Source organism: Mustela nigripes, chromosome 4 (genome assembly GCF_022355385.1).
Source record: "Mustela nigripes isolate SB6536 chromosome 4, MUSNIG.SB6536, whole genome shotgun sequence".
In the NCBI taxonomy this organism is placed as follows: domain Eukaryota; kingdom Metazoa; phylum Chordata; class Mammalia; order Carnivora; family Mustelidae; genus Mustela; species Mustela nigripes.
In genome coordinates, this window is record NC_081560.1 from 47099485 (window position 1) to 47120335 (window position 20851).

Here is a 20851-nt window from a genome sequence, read left to right on the forward strand (position 1 = left end):
TTTTTATTGACTTAACGTGTTTGTACAAATTAACTCATTATTTAATATTTTAGCCTCATCCTTACCAAGAGAATCTGTGAAATTGAAGGTCTTGTGTTCTAATTACATTTTTTAATTCACATACAAATAAAAACATTACTCTGCATGTTTAAATTGCTTACCATCTTCTACCTAAAAGCTTCTCACATACCACTGGGGCTATGGCTAGAACTAAAGCTTTTCAAGCTGCTACGGCTTTCAAGGTGTTCGAGTCCAGCCATCCCACTGTGGCTTGACTCCTCTCAGTCACATCCTGGCCAAGTGGTTAGGCGGCCAGTGCTTGGACACTCCAGAGATGGGGAACTCCTTCATTTACTCAACAAGCAGATATTGAGGATAGACACAAATGGACTCAGCAAAATAGCTTCACACTGTACTAGAAAGAGGGGTTAGGAAGTAGGGGGACAGGGCAATAAGACAAGACACAGCCCCCACCTTCATCCGCATAGAAGGTACTGGGAGGACTTACTATTGTACTTCTCCCATATCTGCTATATATGTTTCCCAGTTTCTTTCTCATGTCTACCACAAAAAGGATGAAAAATTTAGGGGAAAATGTGAACATCCATATGCAGTCCATGCATAACCCAAACTTCCTTATGTATTTTCAGTTTATACATTGGCTGTCCCAAGGCCATTTCCTTTGAATGCATGGAATATGCAAAAACTTTGGGGGTTTGGTACCCCTAGTGTTCCATACTAAGGACGCACAGAGAACCGGGTGGTGGAAGGGAAAGGTGACCTACAAACTACTAAGGTACAGATCCTCCCTATTTGGGGCAATCTTTCCTCCCTTCCCTCCTCTCTTCAGACTTTCTCTCTGCTCCTAGAAGCACCAGGCTATAATCTCTAACTTTTATTGCCCTCCGGGCATGCTTGCCACATAATCTATTTAGTTGTTCCCTTTCTGCTGGTGGAGGGGGCATTTCTTTTTGTGTGAGAACAGACTCCCGGGGCGTATCATTTGTATGGCATGAAGTCTGCCACAGAGGCCCTGGTACAAGACTTTTCTCTCCTTCTCGCAAATGTTCCCTAAAGGGGCCTTGTTGAAAAAATGTCCCCCACTGAGCGACCCACGAAAGGGAAATATCCCACAACATTCAAATCTTGTTGAGTTTGAAAATGAGATGGGAACATGTCTTTTCTTATAGAGTAAAACAACAACTATAAATGTTCCTTTCTTCCATGAAACCAAAACAGAGGTAACCTAGTGGGACTCAAAGCCACCCTCTCCCTGGTGAATATAAAGAACTATGGTTGGGCTGAAGATTTATTATGTGCTAGATACTGGGAAAACTGCTTTGTAGACATGAGTTCACTTATGACTCCCAACAACTCTACGATTCCCATTTTATAGATGAGGAGACCGAGAGCCATGGAGGTTAAACACAACTAATTGCTGAACAAGAGTGTGGACCTCCGTCCAACCAAAGCCAGTGCTCTCAGCCCTATAACTCAGCTGAGCAGGCTCTCCCTCCTCAGAGCTTCGTAGACAGGTTGGGTTGAAACTGAACACTTATTTTGTTTTGTACAGGGTCCTAGAGTGAATAAACTTGGGAAGTAAGTGCAGTTGCTCTGTGGGCGAATGTGAGGTAGTACTGCTTAGGTCAACAAGTGCCCGCCGGGAGGCAGGAAATGCCAACCGTACACAGGGCCTTTGAGTCCCGAGAAAAGAGACAGTGGCCTGCACCTGAAGCTGCATGTTTGTCTGGGTGAGTTCTTCTGCTTTCTTTTCCAGTGACATCACCCAGACCTTCCTCTTCTGTCTGCAGCGGGTGGCAGCTGCCCGGTTCCGTTCCAGAAATTTCCTCCGCCTCTCGTCGGGATCCTCGTCCACCACCCTTCGCCGGCGGCCCCCTGTGGGCTGGGGCGGCTGTATTGTCTGGGTTGGCTGCATCTGTTGTGTCGCTGGTGAGACCTGCTGGGCACGAGGGGGGGGGCGGGGGGGGGCAGAGAAGGAACATGCTGGGTGAGAGAGGAAACCCAAGCTGGTGTTGGAACACAAAGCACAGAGGGTCGGCTGCTTTAGTAAGCAGATCAGACTTGTTTTCTAAGAGCGAAGTCAACAGTGAAATCATGCTCATGAAAAGAAAAAGCATTGCCGAACTATCTTCTGTGATATTTTGGCAAGACGTAGAAACGACTTGTGAAACAGAGTCAAATAGATTTTTCCCTGACAGGCATTTGGCTGAATCATGGCAGAGGAAACGGTTTTTTTTTTTTGTTATGTTTTGTTTTTTTCTCCTTCAGATGTTAAACATGTTTTATTTAAGGTCCATTTTATAAAGTTTAATGTGCCAATGCAGGACTGCAGGTGAGAAGAGAGAGAGCAGGATTATTGTCCTAATACTGATGCATCTTCTGTCATCTGCAGAAAGCTCCTTCTGGGCAGGCTTCCATTCTCCTGGTGTTAAAACCATGTTCCTAGAACACACCTCTGGGACATAATCATCACTGTGACTCCCACCAAAAGAACCCTCTGAAGCCCGGAAAGCAGATGAAATCCTATTTTTTCCATTTCAGAGCTCTTAGCACAAAGGGTCTAGTTGGACCTGCAAATTCCAGGTGGGTCCATCTGCTCCTTGGAGCTCTGCCGGAGACAGGCTTTTCCAGGTGGCTAGAAGCGGGGCCTATGTGAGGGATGCCCAGAGCGGCCCTGAGGTCTGTGATACACCTTGTCTGTGCTGCAGGGAGGGATGGTTGGGAGTCACCACACACTTATATTGTAAGGAAACCCTAGCAGTGGCAAAGCACTGTATTAAAACTTTTTACTATACTCCTAGATTCCTTCTAAGAGCTACAAAGGGCTCAGCAGTATCTAAAGTTTTGGAGACTCATGCCCATACAGCTTTATGTCCCTTCATGAGGCTGACACATAGCACTGAGCGAAATTTCCACGACTGCCTCTTTATGTGTCTGGACACCTAATGCCTTCCCTAATGTACCACACTCCTTTTCCCTTTCTTCGCTCTCAATATAGGGTGGCTTTTTTTTTCCCCTTCTCATTTCTCAGTCCCTCAGACTTATGGCTGTAATATCTATAAAGTTGTTTTATAAGAGACCTTCAACCTACAGAAATAGACAACAACAACAACAAAAAAGTGTTTAAAAGAAAGCGCAGCAACTTTTCCTACCACATTCTAATTCTGTCACTGAAATCAATCAGAATGACTGTAATTGTACTAATCATGGCTACTAGTTGACATCAGCTGACTGAAAGTGATATATTTTTATATTAAACTCTATCAAAGCAAATATAACTCACTGTAGAAGAATTAGGCTTAGGACTGAAGTTGGACTGCACATTGGTCATTTTATTTAAACCAGAGACATTTTCTAAAATTGCTTATTGGTGATTCCTTTCCTCCCTATCACAGAGAAATAACACAATGAATTAACCGTTGAAGGTCTTACTCACCAGAGTGGCTGGTGAAGATGTAATCCTTGTTACTGGCAAAGGTATAGCACTTGTCATTTCAGGTGCTAGGTGCTGAGCTAATGACCTCAAAGCAAAGCATTAGAAAGGAATCTGCAAACTTGGCTATTTTTGCCTATACATTTTGAGAATTCGTGATGTCTAGTTGTCAGCACTGGACAAGATTCTTAAGTAGGCAAAACTGGGTTTGGCTCTCCATTGCCAAGGCCTTACATTCTCCCACTCCAACTTCAACCAAGCTCTATCTCTGACACTTGTCCTGTGCCTTTTCCCAACAGGGTAAGTTATGTGATGGTTACAGGCTCAGTCCAGGTTCAGGTTTCAAAGTGGAGTTTGGATAAGACGAATCTCTAGTGACTGAGGAGTGACACCAGGACTCAGAAAGCACATCTGTACATGCAAGAGAATCCTAAGCAGCCAGGAGGAAGTGCAAATGCAGCCCTAAGACCAGAATTTATGCCCTTGGTAATTATCGTTACTTATTTTTAAAATAGAATTCTGTTGGCATAGAGGCTCTGAAGTTTTGATTAAAAAATAACGATTTGTTATTTCATAAAGACAAATTTATTCCAAGTCATATTAGAATCTCACAGTTGGGAGGGCCTTAATAAACTTCTGTTCCTAATGCTTTAATCATTATACGCTTAAGCAATATGACAAGATCTCTGTAATCAGCCAAGTTCATACAATTTAAGAGTGGCATTTTGAGTACTGTCTGAATGATCTTGTTCAAATTTTAACAAGAGTAATCTGTATTCTTTCTCTTTAGTATGGGATTAAAAAGCAACTGTTTGTGCAGCTAATTATAATAGCAATTAACTAATTGCATATACAATTGGCCACTTACTGACTTGAAATGGAGGGCAATTGGCTAATTGGTAATTAGCTAATGAATGGCTTTTATATGCAACTAACGGTTAAACTTGTCTGTGAAGTAACTAGCTGACAAGGCAACCAAAGCTTGATGTTATCCTTTTCCTTAAAAAAAAAAAAGTGCACATGTGAATTTATTTGCCTGTCTTTGCACTTCTAGTTTTCTCTGTCCCTTCTAAAGGTCTCCATGTCCTACTATGGCATTTGACTAAAAAGGTGCTTCGGGTGGCATTTTATTGATGAACCGCTTGGTAAACATCTATCATATTACTTCAGTTTGGAAATTAATCATGCCTAACATGTATTGATTCCTGTGTCAGGAGCTTTACAAACATAGTCTTAATACTCCTAAAAGTCTATGAGTTTTGTCTACCATTACCCCATTTTGCAAATGGACCATGGAAGCTCAGGGAGTTAGCTGACCGACTATAGTCACATAGCAAGTAAGGTGGGAAAAGAATTTACAGATTTCTCACTCCAAAGCCTGCACTCTTCCTCACTATATAGAACTCCTCTAACTACCTTTGCAAAAGTCAGCTGACCTAATGAACAAGCTTATCTATTGAATAGAACAGAGAATACTTGTGAATGACCCATTTTGTGGGTGGCCGTCCAAGTTTGGTGTGTAATAGAGGAGAGGGTTCTAAAGGTCCCAAACTACCTTGGGTGAGGTCTGGAGGCAGACGATGGAAGAGATGGTGAATAAGTGTTATTTGGAGATTCCAAGCTCCCAACACCACTCTGACCCAACTGGTTGGAACCTGGCAGTGTAGAATGGGTGGAGGGGACTGACAAAGTTCATCCTGCTTAAAGATCCAAAGTATCTAGGGCCAGCCATGCTCCTAGACATGCCCTTCCTCCACTTACTAAAACTTACTCGGATACACGGACCCGCCTCTCTTCTTGGGCTGGGTGACATAACGTCTGCCTGGTCCCCCAACCCTCTTTCAGTTGCGTCTAAATGCTGGCTTTCTTTCTAGCCACTTCTGGTGACTCTCCACCCCTGGGATTTGGCCTTTCTCTAGAACCAATCATCTACAGAGCTTGGCTCTCTGTCGGCTCCCTCCAACGCATTTCACACTAGGTGGCATGAGTCACTTCTCTTCCTCATTTACCCAGCACCTTATGCCCTATCATCCTTACCCAGCTTCTTTGTCTGCCTAGAACTGTTATTCTTTAGCTTTTTAGCATTTGGTTTTATCCAGAAGACTGTCCATTGTATTTAACTTCCATTTTAGAGGTGTCAAAATTGAGTTTTTACGTGAAAAAGCACTGCAGTTAAAAACACAGCTAGGATTAACTTATTTTCCTCATTCTTTATTCACATCTTTCCTCAGATGCTTCAGTTTTTCCTAATCCTTCCATCAGTATTACTTTTTTTAGAGTTACCTTTGTAACTCACTGCAAAAACAAAAACAAAAAACAGATTTTGGAGAACTTGAAGCTTACATTTGCCCCCAGGGACTAGAACTGGTATTTACCATATTATTTCTAGAAACTAGGATCTGGGAGGGCCTTATGGGTCACCCTTACCTCCTAAGAAAGAACAGAGCCCCCCCAAGTGTCAGACAGAACACCCAAGCTCGTCAAACCAGCTTGCTGCCAATGGGCCCCGCATCAGAGCTCACACTGACAACAACAAGGGGGAAAGAGATCATAAAAGGCTCTACCTGTGCTTGGTTGCCGGAGTGCAGGGGTGGGTGTGGCGAGGTCTGGTGATGTGCAGGGTGCGCGTGGAGGTGGGAGTGGGAGTGATGATGTGGGTGGTTCTGCTGGTGATGGGGTTGAGGGTGAGGGTGGTGGGCTGGGTGCTGGTGCTGGTGTGGGTACGGGTGATGGGCTGGCAGTGTCTGGTGCTGATGCGGGTGTGAGTGCATGTGATGGTGTGGCGTCTGGTCCTGCCGGGAGCCCATCATTTCCATCATGTGTCCCATGGTGTTCATATTCCCATTTGACATGGCAGCAGGGTGGTGAGTCAACGCGGCCTTCAACCTCTGAAACAGAACAAAACAAGAGGGGACAACTGAGGTCAGTTGTGTACAGAAGAGGGATTTTGAATCAAAAGGACTCATATTTTCAATTCCATGTTATGGTGCTCCTGCTAGTAATAATAATGCTAACATTTGTTTACTGGTTGGTGCTATGACTTTTATATTAATTTCAAGTTTTCATCTATATTTTAGTAGGTAGGAGGGTCAATATCAGCTGGAAATGTTAATTCAACTGTCACAGCAGGTAAGCAGGATATCCTGTCAAGATTTAGACAGTCTACTAAAAGGTATTTCATACTAATTTCCTAATATCGATTATCACCATATCCTATCAGCAGCTGAATATAAGCATAAACCAAATAAAACCACTTAATATGATAATGCCACTGAACGAACAGCACATCTGATACAGCACTGTATTTTGTAAGGCTCACAAGAATGAAAGACTTCTTCCTCTCAAAAGACTTCTTGAGTACAAAGAGGAAATAACTTCAAATTTCAGAATACAGGGAGAGTACTGATGTTATTTTGGGTTTTAAATTAGATTCATGATCTATAACTTTTGGAGGCAGTAGGTAGGTCTTCTCCATTTGTTATCATGAGATCTCTCAAAGTCCTTCCTGATAACCTGATGTCTCTCATGCAGTAACTTCTTATTTTGGGAAGGAAATGAGGGACCCAGAAAGATTTGGAGGACTGCATTCTAGAGCTTCTTTGATGGCCATATCATTGGGTATATTTCTAACCCCACAGTATTATCCATTAACAAGCACACAGACGTGCACATAAATGACTTCTACCTGAATCTGAAGTTGGGATCAGCAAACCTTTTCTAGAAAAAGTCAGTAAATATTTTTATCATGGCACGCCTTATGCTCTCTGTCACAATTACTGAATTCTGCTCTTTTGGGGCAAAAGCAGCTGTAGACAGTGTGTAAATGAATGAGCATGCTGTATTCTAACACAACTTTATTCAGGGACAGGAAGTTTGAATCCCATATAATTTCCACATGACATGAAATGCTATTCTACTTTTGATTTTTCATCACTTAAAAATGTAAAAAACATTTTTAGCTCAGACGCTTTGCAAAATTAGGCAGCGGGCCAGATTTGGCCCATGGGCCATAGTTTGTTGGCCCCGATTTAAAGAATCAGTTGGTAATCAGCTTAGTCACAGTTTCTTCAAAATTGCCTTTTCTTGTACACAGGCAATTATCATCATATCCTGAGGGGCACAATGTGCTAAGTACTGTATAATACAGTTATTCCTTGGAAACGTATCTTCTGTAGTGATGTTAGTCTGGTTGGCAAGCTCACGCTGGCTCCATGAAATATTTGCTAGGGGACTCAAAGTTCTCTCCAGATTTGTATTCTTATCTAATTAATAACAGTGTTGTTCAATCACTGCAGAAAGGAAGAGTTGTATTTAAATGAGCATCAAAGCAACCATGTTCCAGCCCTGTATAATATTAATGATTCTCGACTGGGTAGAGTAAGCTATTGTTGAATACCAATTGAATTCATCAAAACCTTTAGTTAAACACAAAGAACCTCCATGTGTGAGTGTTTGTCATTTATTTACTTGAGAGACAGAGGCAGAGATAGTGAGAGAAAAAGCACAAGTGGGGAATAGAGGGAGAAGCAGGCTCCCCACTGAGGGAGCCCAAAGCAGGACTGGATCCCAGGACCCTGGGATCATGACCTGAGTCAAAAGCAGATGCATAATCGACTGAGCCACCCAGGCGTCCCAAGAACCTCCACTTATAAAGAAAAAGAAAATAAAAGGGAGGGTAGTATGTGGCAGACTTTATCTTAACATTAGATAATCATTGAAAACATTTCCTACATCCAGATTCAGTGACCAGTAAGCCTACTTGCTTCCTCTTTCATGAGTATCATCTCCTGACCTTCATCGTAGTAATCCTGAAGAAGTTAAGCTTCCTGAATCCCTGGGAAAGATTAGATGCTGGGTATTGTGTTTATTGCTACACAGAAAAGTGAACTCATACTCCTCAACTCCAGTTTTTGAAATGATTTCATTATTTTTATAAAAACGCTTGTTACAAAAATTTAAGCAATGGTTGAAAGTAAAGTCAGCAACCAATGAACCAAACACACTGTTTATATTGGTGGCTGAGTCGCATTTTTCTACATGCATATGCAGAGGCAGAGGAATAAGGAGAATAATTTTATCACAGGGGGATAGTAATAGCATGGAACTTAGATTCTTCTTTGAATATAACATAAGCAAAAGAAGTAATAAAATAAAATGAATTGCTGGACTTTAGATATGTGCTTCTTTAGCCCAAGAAAAGTTTCCAAATGAGATCTCCAAACTTAAGGGTGAAGAAAATTATGGAAAAGATTATAATGAAATCACTGTTGTTGTTTTGTTTTTGTTTTTTGAAATTAGGTAGTGTTGATAAATTTTCTCAACTGTTTTTTGCAGTTTCATTATTATGAAAACATATAGCTATGTCGTAAAAAAAAAATCAACTATCATAAGAATATGGGGTGAAAGACTAAAGGCACCTGCCTACTCTTCTCCTGCTAAACACCAGTCCCAAGTAATTTGCCTTTGTTCTCCTTAACAATAGATCTTCGACACCTTTCTATATGAGTAAAACCAGCTAATAACCATGGCTGGCATTATTCAAGCACTTGCCACACGCCACTCCTCAGTCTCCCCTAATCCTTAGACCAATCCTGCAAGGCTAAAAGAGAGACTAAGCCACCGGCCCAAGCTCACACACCACTAGAGAGATCTGTAGAGGCATGCTACCTCCACAGCCTATTCTCTAAACCAAGAAAGAAGGTGCCAGAAGGCACACCATGCACACTTGCCAAAAACAATTATGAACTATTTTATGCCACCTCCTTATCATCCAAAGAAAGGCCGAAAGAAGAGATAGGTCTATGATAAAATGAAAAGACAAGATGCCATTGCTGTGTGGTCCAGCGTATGGTTACTCAGACACACAATGAAGATCCAAATACACTCTTTCTGAAACTTGGCAGACAGAAGCGCAAATACAAGAATTTCCAGGAAGCTCCAGTGCAGCAAAGGATCCTGGGCCTATGGGGATCACCTCCTCTGTTATATTTGTGAAGAATGGATACTTGTATTTCCCCTCCCCACTCGCCCTCCCCCCACTCTGATAAAGTCCATGTGTCCCTTCTTTCTTGTCCCCACTTCCTCCTCACCTTTGGGTTTATGACCCTTTTGTCTTTCTAATGTTCAGAAGACAATATGGCGTATGCGCAGACACTGAGGGGTGTGGCCCTGTCTTCCCATCAGCCCTTGCTCTTCCCACGCAGTTCCACAGGACTTTGCATTTGATAGTCTTCTTGCCTGAAATGTTCTTTCCCTTTCTTCAGACATTTTATTTTTAGAAGAATTACTTATTTTAGGGAGAAAGCGAGAGAGTGCACGTGAGTGGGGGGAGGGGCAGAGGGAGAGAATCTTCAAGCAGACTCCCCACCTGCCCTGCCCAGAGCCTCAGGCGGGGGCTCCCAACCCTGACCCATGAGATCACAACCTGAGACAAAACCAAGAGTCGGATGCTCAACGGACTCTGCCACCCAGGCCTCCCTCTTCAGACATTTCATAGCGCTTAGCTCTTGGTTCCTTCTTAGTAAAATTCTCCCTGGTCTCCTGGTAAAAATCAATTCCTATTATTGCATAGTCCCAGTAGGGTCATATTCCTCTTCTAATTTCAATCTGTAGTTATGATTTTTAATGTGATTATTCAGTTCATATCCATCAACCATTCCAAACTGTAAAGCTTCATGAGAGCAGGACCCACCTTGGATTTTGCACAGCTGTTAAAGTGGCAGCTTTAGCACAGGGCCTAGTATGTAGTAGGCACTAAATTCATAGTTTGGTAATGAAGGTAAAGATGAACGAAGAATAGATGAAGGAATGAATGAATAAAAGAAACCTCTGAGGCTCATGAGGATGCAGCATTTTCATCTTGGATCACTGCAGGTGCTATTTGTCTGGAGGGATGACTCCATCAGTCAACCAAAGTCGGCAGAAAAGACTACAGAAGTCACGCAGGCAGACAGGCAGTAGAAATACTGTCAAGAGAGCTTCCCGCTCCACACCTAGCCTGCCCTCCGAAAAATGATAAAGGAAAAAATTAAACGTAAAGAAACAAAAGGAATGTGGCTTAACTTTCTCTTGAAACCCTTTCCTGAAAAAGTGTTATGGAAAATTGAAAAGCTATGTAGTCGTGGGTCACTATGTTATCCCTTCAATCCTACAAACAACTTTCTCACCTTAAATAAGGAGCAAATGGAGCCTGACCAATAAATGCTCTGCATCAGATCTTCATCTCAAATAATTAGCTTATCCTGATAAGGGAAATTACTTGATGGCCTCAAGTCCATTGTTGCATATTTCATGCCAAGACGATAATACTAATACGGCTTATAACATTCCATTTAATTATTTTTTCCCTCAACAAGTATTGATGGAGCTTCTACCATGTGCCAGGCACTGCGTTAGGCATGTCGTTATTTGCCACTACTGGAAGGAAATGGAAGATAATAAAACCAAAGCTTTCTCAGCACTGGGGAGAAAACACACACACTTTGGCAAGGAAATGAAGATTTTCAAGCACCCTTTAGAGAACCTCAGGCCTTGGGGTTGAGCCCACCATCCGAACACCAGCCTATGTCGTCTTTGAAGGAAAGCAGTGCCACTAAATGGTTATCGGGGCACTTCTGAAAGTCCTAAAGAACATACTTGCTTCCCTGTATCCTCGTGCCAACATGAATCATTGCAGGGTAAATCATCACAGTATACCAAATAAAGAGATTTGTACCCCACTCTTTCAGAGATGATGAATGACCATTAAATGAGTCCAAGCTGTATTTTGCAGAATGGTTTTTCTTTTTGAAGCTGAACTGTGTCTTGTTTTAAATAACATTCTACCGAATGCCAAGAAATGGCAAGGGAGAGAGAGGAAAATTAATGAGCAAATAAACATATATTTTTCAGCTATAAAAACCAGGCTCTTACTGAGGTGTGGCTGCACGAGAGAAAAAATGATTCTGTTTACTTTCTCTCATCCTCTACCACATCCATTTATTTGAGAGAGCAAATCAAGAGAGACAGCGAGAAGCCTGACACAGCTGGTTTCAGTCAATAAGGGTCATTTTCCTTCGGTCTGTGTATTTTACAAGATCCTTGTTCACTGTTCCCGATGGGAGAGTGGTGGGCCCGCTGCCCAGGATTGAGTCCTGTTCAGAAACCGGCTATGGACCTTGTCCCCGTCCCCATCCCTGGTTCTGCCCTGCCACAGGGGCTCAACCATGCCCCCCGGCCCCCACCGAATCTCCGGCTCTGGGTGGTTGGCAGTGTTGCACACCTGGAGAAGCCCAGGTACACCAGCACGTCATTACGGCCACTGGTTGCCTGCATGTGGGCCTGCGTGAGCACACACGCACGTGACACACCCACCCACACCCACCGCAGGCAATTTATCTCCCATTAACAACTCGCTCTTGCCAATTAGAAACATTTGTGGAACTGTAAAAACATTTCTCCTCCATCTTCAGCGCAGCCGATTGCTTATGTTTTACAGACTCTGAAAGCCAAGCCGAATTAAACATTATTTGAAATTCAGCTGGGTGGGGGTGGGGAAGGTTGGAACATTCTTTGGAGAAAGGTTTTCATTAAAAACGGCTGTTGGGTTTTGTTCCAGAAAAAAATGTGATAACATCAAAATGTAGTGTTGTGGAGTTGACCACAAGTAAGAGCCTATCTGTATAAAAAGGGCAAAATCCATATTCGCATTTCCTTTCGAACACAGGATAATTGCCATCAGCGGCCTCCCCAAGGTATTGCTCGAAATGTAATTTTATTTCTTTCTCTTCTTCAAACATAACTAATCAGGTAGGACGGCCAGCACAGGCTTCTGAATGGTCCACATGGTCACTGGTATGAGCCCGTGTGCCTTCACCAGAGGGGTGCTTTGCAGTGTCGGTGACTCCTGACTTGCTCTAGATGTCAAGGATTTCTGATTTTAAGTCTCTGAATTAGTAACAAAACAAAAATAACAAAATCAAAAAACAAAACCTGATATTTATCTACTGAATTTTATGACTATTACATGGCCAGTTGGGATCCCCAGTGCTTCCCAAACTTGAGGAGAGATAGGGATGGGCAGAAAGAGACCGGTCATATAATGCCACACGTCAGGCACATAAACTTTGAGCTTTATTTTGCCATGTGCCATGTGCCAATACTTTTTTTTTTTTTAAATATTTATTTATTTCAGAGAGAGAGAAAGAGTGAGGGCTAGCAGGGGGAGGGGCAGTGGGAGACAGAGAAAATCCCCAAGCAGACTCCCAGCTAAGTGCAGAGCCTGATATAAGGATCTGTGATCCACATCTGAGCTGAAATCAAGAGCTAGCCATTCAACTGACTGACCGACCCAGGTGCCCCTGGAAATCGTTTTAATGCCCAGATTCACACCTGGGCATCAAGATATCCATTGAAAAAGATCCTATAACTCTGATAGCATCATGGATCTTAAAATGCACATTTATTTCAGGATCATCGTTGAGATAATTAACTAAAATTATACCTGGATTAATTGCTTAGAATAAAATACCTTTCTTTTCAAAACTTTCATAATGTAACTCAGTGGTTTATTTAGCTCTGATGGTTTCATAATGTAAGTATTGATTTGCTTTAGGTTTGGTTTGGAGAGTAAGTTTCAAATAAGTCTACCAGGTTGGAAGGAGATATGATCCGGGAAGGGCAAGATGTTATAAAGTTGAGAAGGAAAAAATATTCTTACTTTTTGTCATGTTGTCACTAAAAAGTATTAACCCTAAAGATATTAGAGATAATGTAATTACTAACCACCCCCCCCACAAATGTATTATAAATCAACAGTACCCTGGAAAATGATGGAAGGACAACTCACAAATAAGAATGAGACCTCAGAAAAATAGAACTTCATCAGTTTTAATGAAAGCAAGGAAAAGATTTGGTGTTTGATTTCACTCTCCCATTTTCCACTTGTGGATATAACTTCTAAAATGAGGAAAAGCAGACCTAAGTGCTAGGTGATATGTTAAACTGTGGTGGTTAAAAAGCCAACCAAGCCCCAGAGAGAAATCTTAGCAATTTCCCTGCCAGCCTTTTTCCTATTAATATCCAAATCATATATCAATTACAGTCTTGTAAGAGTGAGCCTTTGAAGATTCTTATTAAATGAAGAAGTTAATGAAGGCACATTTATAGAATTATTTTATTTCGGATACCACTTCCCTGCATCTCTTTGACTCAGTAGCTACCTTTTATAAATCAGCAGGATGGTGAGCATTTTAAGAGGCTACACGTTTTAGTGAATTTCAGAACAAACTGACATTCTGAGAGCCAGTGCTAGTGTTAATTCTGTTATAAGACTGCTTTCAGTCCTTTAGGTAAGTAAACCACTTTAGCTGTGTGCCTTAATCTACCCAACAAATGAGGGCAGAATCCAGAGCTCCCAATCCCATCCGAGGAAGAATCTGAGTTGAAGTCTCTGTGAGGTAGGAATCTGCTGGAGAAATGAGTTGCATGGATGTATAGAATAACAAAAGAAACTCATTGTTTCAGAGGATTTCAAAAGAAGAACAGAAGCCTTGGAGTGAGAAGTCTTGGTTTCGAAGCATGGCCCCTCGGGTGGCGCAGCCGGTTAAGTGTCTGCCTTCAGCTCAGGTCATGATACCAGGGTCCTGGCATCGAACCCTGTGTGGAGATCCTTGCAGGGAGTCTGTTTTTCCCTCTCCTCTGTCCCTCCTCCCTGCTCATGCTCTTTCACATGCACATGTACACATACACACTCTCTCTCTCAAATAAATCAAATCTTAAAAGAAAATGTATAAATGATAAACCATAAGGACATAAGGGATAATTAGTGGAACAGAGTGGAGTTGTCTTCTAGCTGGTACAACCAGCTTCTGATGAAAAATAACAAAATAAGATTTAAAAATATTTTTTTTCTTAACATTAAACTATGTTTTACTCTCAACTTTAAAAATTCATAGTAAAGAGTAATAGAATATTAATCACCGATGAAAAGGAATGAAGTACTGATACATGCTACAGCAAGGATGAATCTTAAAAACATGTTTAATAAAAGAAGCCAGACACGGAGGGTCGTATCTCATATGATTCAATTTAAACAAAATGCCTAGAATAGGTAAATCCACAGAGAGAAAACAGATAAGTGTTTGCCAGGGCTTGGGAGGAGGGGAGAATGAGGAGTGACTGCATAATGGGTATAGGGTTTTCTTTTGGGGCCGAGAGAATGTTCTGGAACTAGGTAAAGGTGGTGATTGCACAATATTTTGAATGTACTAAATGTTCCTGAAATGTATACTTTACAAATTCATGGTTGTATCATTTTATATGACTAGGATGTCAATTAAATTATTTTAAAAATAAAGCAGAGTAAGAATCTCATCTTTTAACAAGGTGCCAATAGAAACTCTTGACTTGGTCTGAGGATTACTAATATTCACTTTGATGTCACCTTAAGTAAAATGCTGTATTGTGAATAATAAAAGGCAAAAACATATTTTGCCCTTGAATGGCTACAGTCAATGCCGGATTTTTGTCTATGTCTCAGGGAGTTTGACTACTCTGCAAAGACATTGGCACCCTCTTTTCCCTACAGCTCTGTCATCTTCTAGCTGGCTTCAAACTAAAGAGAAAATGCAGAAGCCATAGCCACCAACTGTGTATGGTTCAAAGCTGTTAGAGAGTATTAAATACAAAAAGAAAAGATTTTGGCAGACTGGCATCAAGGAGTCTAAAGAGAGAAATTGAACAGGGATCAGGGTAACATCTTCTGCTCAGTTAACAAAAACAAAACCAAACCAAACGCACAAAACCCCAGTACTGTCCAAAGGCAAGTTAGTGGAATAACAGAGGGTGCAGGAATTTCGTGCAAATTTATAAAGCACCATTATGTAATGCACACATCAAAATAGCTGATGTGACTTTCAGTTGCATCAATGAAACGAGACTGTAAAACATAATGTAAGAGAGTGAGAGTCCTGTCCACCTCTGCAGGGGCCATGAAGTGCACCATACAAGCCCATGTCCCTGCATCCCTGCCCCCTCTTCCAAAGATCTCAGCATCATGTCTGATAGGTGTTGGATTTTCTCCATATTCCAATTCTCAACTGGTGGACATACATGCAGTTACCATTCTTCCCTCTGTAATAGTGCAATGAACATTCTTATATCCACACATCTTGGCATGTTTACCTATTTTGAAAAAGTGTTCATTAAAAAAAAAATACAATGAATTGATCAATCCAGTTGGGTTTAGCTTCTGGGTAGAGGTGATAGTGATGGTGGTGGTGGTAGTATATGTGCGCGCGCACATGTGCTCATGCAAGGAATGGGGATTGGGGGTCTGTTAACGGAGAGCTAAGAGGAAAGCAAGTGGGGACACCTGTCAAGTATAAGCTCTAGTTAAAGAGCCTTTTCTTGGGTCTTATTTTAATATTCGACCCATACCCCCATATCTAGGTGAGCTATTGCCTTATTATAGTTTTAGGGTTCCTTGCTCCCTTCAGGTCACTGAGCTCCGTAAGCACTATGGGATGACCTTGGGTACAAACTTGGCTCTAGTAGATATTACAGCCTCCTGGCTGGTTTCCCTGGCAATTTTAAAGGTGCTGAATACACAGTGGGCTTAGAATAAATATTTGTTGATTGCCTGCCTGCCTGCCGCCTGCAAGTCTCCAGGAGTAGTGCCTAACCATGGAATGTCTTTGAAGCACTGGCCTATAATTTTCTCCACAGAAAGAACACCTTCTGGTGGTGGTTGTGGGGAGAATAATGCCCTTTGTCTTGCTAGCAAACACTGCTCACCCCCCAAAACCCAGCACCTGCAAGCCTGGGTAATTTTAGGTGAGGGCTTATTTCCAGCTTTTATGGAAGAAGAAAGTTCTATTGGAAAAAAGTAATCCTTTGTTACTTTATTTTGGACGAGCTTTTAATCAGAAACATAGGCAGTAACATATGTTAGAAAAATATATATGAAACATAGAACTTCGCATTTGTAATTTGCTATGGAAAATCCATGCTAAGGCAACATTAAGTTTGGGATTTTAATTGCACAGGAGTCAAGAGAACTCAGAGTTCAAGTTCCCATGGAAAGCAAGCTTCACTCCACATGTGCATCCCAGGACCCTTCCTGAGTGGGATGACCTAATTATTTGGCAAAACATGGTGCAATGAAGAGTGATAGAAAGGATTTCTCCTCACTGTGACACTTCCTATCATCCTAAGCAAGATGGACAGCAGTCAACACTTAGCTCTATAAACTGTATCCTTTTTAATGTACAGCAATTCCTGGTGAACCTCATGATGAAGTAGTCCAGGTCTTGTGAATGTGCTACTTGGGTAGAGGCACCACTCAGCACCACATGCCTGGGGCCCTCCAGTGGACCCTGACCCATGCCCTTCTGAGGACAGCTGTGTTGAGTGGGCACTGTCCCCCTCACCGGTACTCCCAAAGGACATCTCTCAGTAATTCAGATACTCAAACTTCTGTTTCTGAAAGTCTAACTAGAAGGCCTCCTAGGGATTCGAAAGACTTTCTCGGACACACCTCTGCCTCGTCCTGAAGGGACTTGTCCAAGAAAGCTGTTCCTCGTTGTCCTCTGGTTTCATTCCAGTTGTGGGAAGATGGCAAGATGTGCATTACTGTCTCTGTTAGAGACATAAGATGTCTGGCCAAGGGGACCACAAATTTATTATAATAAGAAGTCTCTAGGTGTTTCTCTCTAATTATGGGTAGTAGATTGTATGAAGCAAAAGGTGTCCTACCCCTTGGTATCTATATCCAAATCCATCTAGCATGTTCTATATGTGTCCTGTACTATCTTTCTCCTTGGTAAAATGGTAATGATATCTTCTGGTTCTCCAGGTCTCCTTTGCCTCCTGATCTGACCCCTGCCTGAGTTCTCTAAAGTGTGTTAACACTGAAATAGGAAAAGGGGAGGAGGGAGAGGAATTGGGGACAGTGCAGGTAGAGAGGGAGATTGTAATAAACTCTGATTCTTAAAGTGTTGCTTAACTTCCTTTTTAAGCTTTGCAAATGTTAGTGGTCCACAGTCAAATCAACTTGTGGTAGTTTCACTACACTGTTCAAGGAGAGTTCTAGGTCTGACTGTTAAAGATCTGGGTTATACAGTGATCAACTCAGCAGCCCTTAGACCATACAACAGCACATCTCTAAACAGCCCCCAGTCTCTGAGCACATCAAGAATGAAACAAGATGAAACCAGAATGGGGGACAAACCATAAGAGACCCTTAATCTCAGGAAACAACCTGAGGGTTGCTGGAGGGAAAGGGGTTGGATGGCTGGGTGATGGGCATTGGGGAGGGTATGTGTTGTAGTGAGTGCTGTGTGTTGTGTAAGACTGAGGAATCACAGACCTGTACCTGAGAAAAATAATACATTATATGATTAAAAAAAAAAAAAAAAAAGGATCCTTGCTGCCACCTATGAGCTGCCTGGTCCTGCTGAGCAGAGACCTGGAGATCCCTGTCAGACTCAAAATAAAGACACATCATTGCTAACAAAAACTCTCACAGCACAGTCTTTGGTGTTTTAGGCAAATCACACCAGGGTGAACAAAGCTGGGCTTGGGGAAGCCACAGAAAAACATCGACACCCTCCCCACCCCACCTCACCCCATGTGTTTACCTTATAGGCAATTTCCAAGAGGAGCCATTTACAATTCCTGGAGAACCTGGCTACTGGTGTGTGTACAGAAAGTTAAGCATAAGGAGAGTTTGTGAATTTTGCCCTGATGATGGTGAATTTTGAAGATAATGGTGCAGAGCACTGCCAAACAAAAAGTAAGTAACAACTTATTTCTGAGCTGATGTGCATCCAAATGATGTTCGTTCTCACATGTATTTTTAAGATTCCATTAATAGGGGCGCCTGGGTGGCTCAGTGGGTTGGGGCCTCTGCCTTTGGCTTGGGTCATGATCTCAGGGTCCTGGGATCGAGCCCCATATCGGGCTTTCTGCTCAGCAGGGAGCCTGCTTCCCCCTCTCTCCCTGCCTGCCTCTCTACCTACTTGTGATCTCTGTCTGTCAAATAAATAAATAAAATCTTTAAAAAAATTCCATTAATAACCACATTTTGGAAAAAAAAAGAAAACAATAAAATAACCATGTATTGAAACATTTCCAGTATTCTATGCTGTTCTCCAGTTTTAGAGTTTTCTCTGAAGTTTTTCTTTTTTTGTTTCAGGAGGCCTGACCCACAGAATACATGAATTGTTTGGCCCATTTTTGAGAGTGGAATCCCAGGCCCTTGAGAAGCTGCTTTTTTATCTCTTTGTTTCTGTCGTCTCCCTGATGTACAACTCAATGAACCAGAAATTTAAATCTACCATTTTACTGCCTAAACTAGTGGGGATGCTGGGAAGGGGAATGTGGAACCATCTCTTTAAATCACATTGTTGGGGCACCTGGGTGGTTCAGTCTGTTGAATGTCTGCCTTCGGCTCGGGTCATGATCCCAGGGTCCTAGGGAATGATCCCCATGTTGGGCTTCCTGCAGGGAGCCTGCTTCTCCCTTTCCTGCTTCCCCTGCTTGTGTTCTCTCTCCCTGTCCCTCTCTGCCAAATAAATAAAATCTTTTTTAAAAAATCACATTGTCACAACTGAGTACCATTTTGAAAATGCCAATTAGAAAGCTTTCTGGTGGATTAATTGAAAATGGCCTAATAATTTATTTTCTAACAAGTTTAAAATGCCATTTTCATGATCTGTCTCCTTTTTTGCTCAAGCAATTTCGTTTCTGGCTCCAAATTTCTCTTAAGTAACTGCTCACTAGGGGCTGAGAGTACTATAGTAGCTTGCCCTAAGTCAGAACCTTCCTTCCAGGGAGAGCAAAGCACTTTGCAGATAGTAAGCCTCTGCAGCAGGTAGCAAAAATCCCTCCCCATGTTCTGGAGATACAGGAAATTCCAGTGAAGACATGTTAAGTCCCCTGCTGAGAAGCCAGTGCAGAGAAAAGGACTTTTGTTTTAAGATTATGTTATATTATTTTATTTTCTTGTAGATGTTAGAAGCTCTTTTTAAAAAATTTTAATTTCAGTATAGTTAACAGAGTGTTATATTAGTGTCAAGTGTACAATATAGTGATTCAACAATTTCATACATCACCTGGTGCTCATCATGACAAGTGCCCTCCTAATCCCCATCCCCTATTATCCCATCCCCCACCCATCTCCCCTCTGGTAACCATCAAGAACTTGTTTTTTTTTTTCCCTAAAGATTTTTTTTTTTTTTTTTTTAATTTGACAAACGGAGATCACAAGTAGGCAGAGAAGCAGGCAGAGAGAGAGAGGAGGAAACAGACTCCCTGCTGAGCAGAGAGCCTGATGGAGGGCTCAGTCTCAGGGCCCTGGGATCATGACCTGAGCTGAAGGCAGAGGCTTTAACCCCCTGAGCCACCCAGGCACCCCAAGAGCCTGTTTCTTGGAGCACCTGGGTTGCTCAGTCGATTATGCATCTGCCTTTTGCTCAGGTCATGATCTCAGGGTCCTGGGATCGAGCCCTGCATCAGGCTCTCTGCTCAGCAGGGAGTCTGTTTCTCCCTCTCTTGCTCTCCCTGCTTATGCTCTCTCTGTCAAATAAATAAATAAATAAAACCTTAAAAAAGTAGTCTGTTTCTTGGCTTTTCTCTCTCTTTTCCCCCCTTGCTCGTTTGTTTTATTTCTTAAATTCCACATATGAGTGAAATCACATGGTATTTGTATTTCTCTGATTGACTTATTTCACTTAGCATTATACTCTCTAGTTCTATCTATGTTGTTGCAAACGGCAAGATTTCATTCTTTTTATGGCTGAATAATATTCCATTATATATATAATATATACATATTTTACATATGTATACATATATACATATTTTATATATAAAATATATGAAAATATATTTGAAAATATATATTTTATATATATACATACTTTACACACACACACACACACACACACACATACCCTACAACTTATTTATCCATTCACCTATCAATGGACACCACCTGGGCTGCTTCCATAATTTGGCTATTGTAAATAATGCTGCTATAAACACACCGGGATGCACGTATCCCTTTGAATTAGTGTTTTTACCTTTTGGGCTGTAAATAGAGAAGGGGTTTGAACCTGCTGCTCTTTGTGGTGCAGCCTGACAGCTTGTCTGGTTAGAAGAAAGCTCACAGACAATAAGCGGCTATGGTGGAGAAGTCAAGGAAGGAAGGAAAGAAGCAAAAGGACAGAGAGAAAGGAAGCAGATGTATAGAAGAGTAGAAAGAGGGGAAGGAAGTCAGCTCTACCTGGAGCTGGAAAACATGCTCGACCCAAGGGCTCCAATATTTCTATTTATTAATTTACAATGATAAGGCAGAATCATTGTAAAAGAGAAGTGAATATGAGATTGAGTCAAAGCATTTCAAACTCCAACAAG

At 41.8% G+C, this 20851-nt stretch overlaps 1 protein-coding gene and 1 long non-coding RNA gene across 4 annotated transcripts in view; one reads left to right on the forward strand and one right to left on the reverse strand.

The window, feature by feature from the left end:
- Positions 1-20851, reverse strand: part of CREB5 (cAMP responsive element binding protein 5) — a 402562-nt gene that overhangs the window by 13961 nt on the left and 367750 nt on the right. For 2 of the 3 annotated variants that reach the window (XM_059396663.1, XM_059396665.1), the window contains exons 8-9: positions 6019-6342; positions 1730-1960 (exon numbers count right to left, since the gene is read on the reverse strand). In XM_059396663.1, coding sequence (XP_059252646.1) covers positions 1730-1960; positions 6019-6342 — 555 coding nt within the window. The remainder of the gene's footprint in view (positions 1-1729; positions 1961-6018; positions 6343-20851) is intronic. The other variant, XM_059396664.1, reaches the window with a different exon arrangement.
- Positions 1883-18989, forward strand: LOC132015846 (uncharacterized). The gene is made up of 3 exons (XR_009403792.1): positions 1883-1950; positions 18080-18227; positions 18630-18989. It is a non-coding gene; the product is annotated as an uncharacterized LOC132015846 (long non-coding RNA).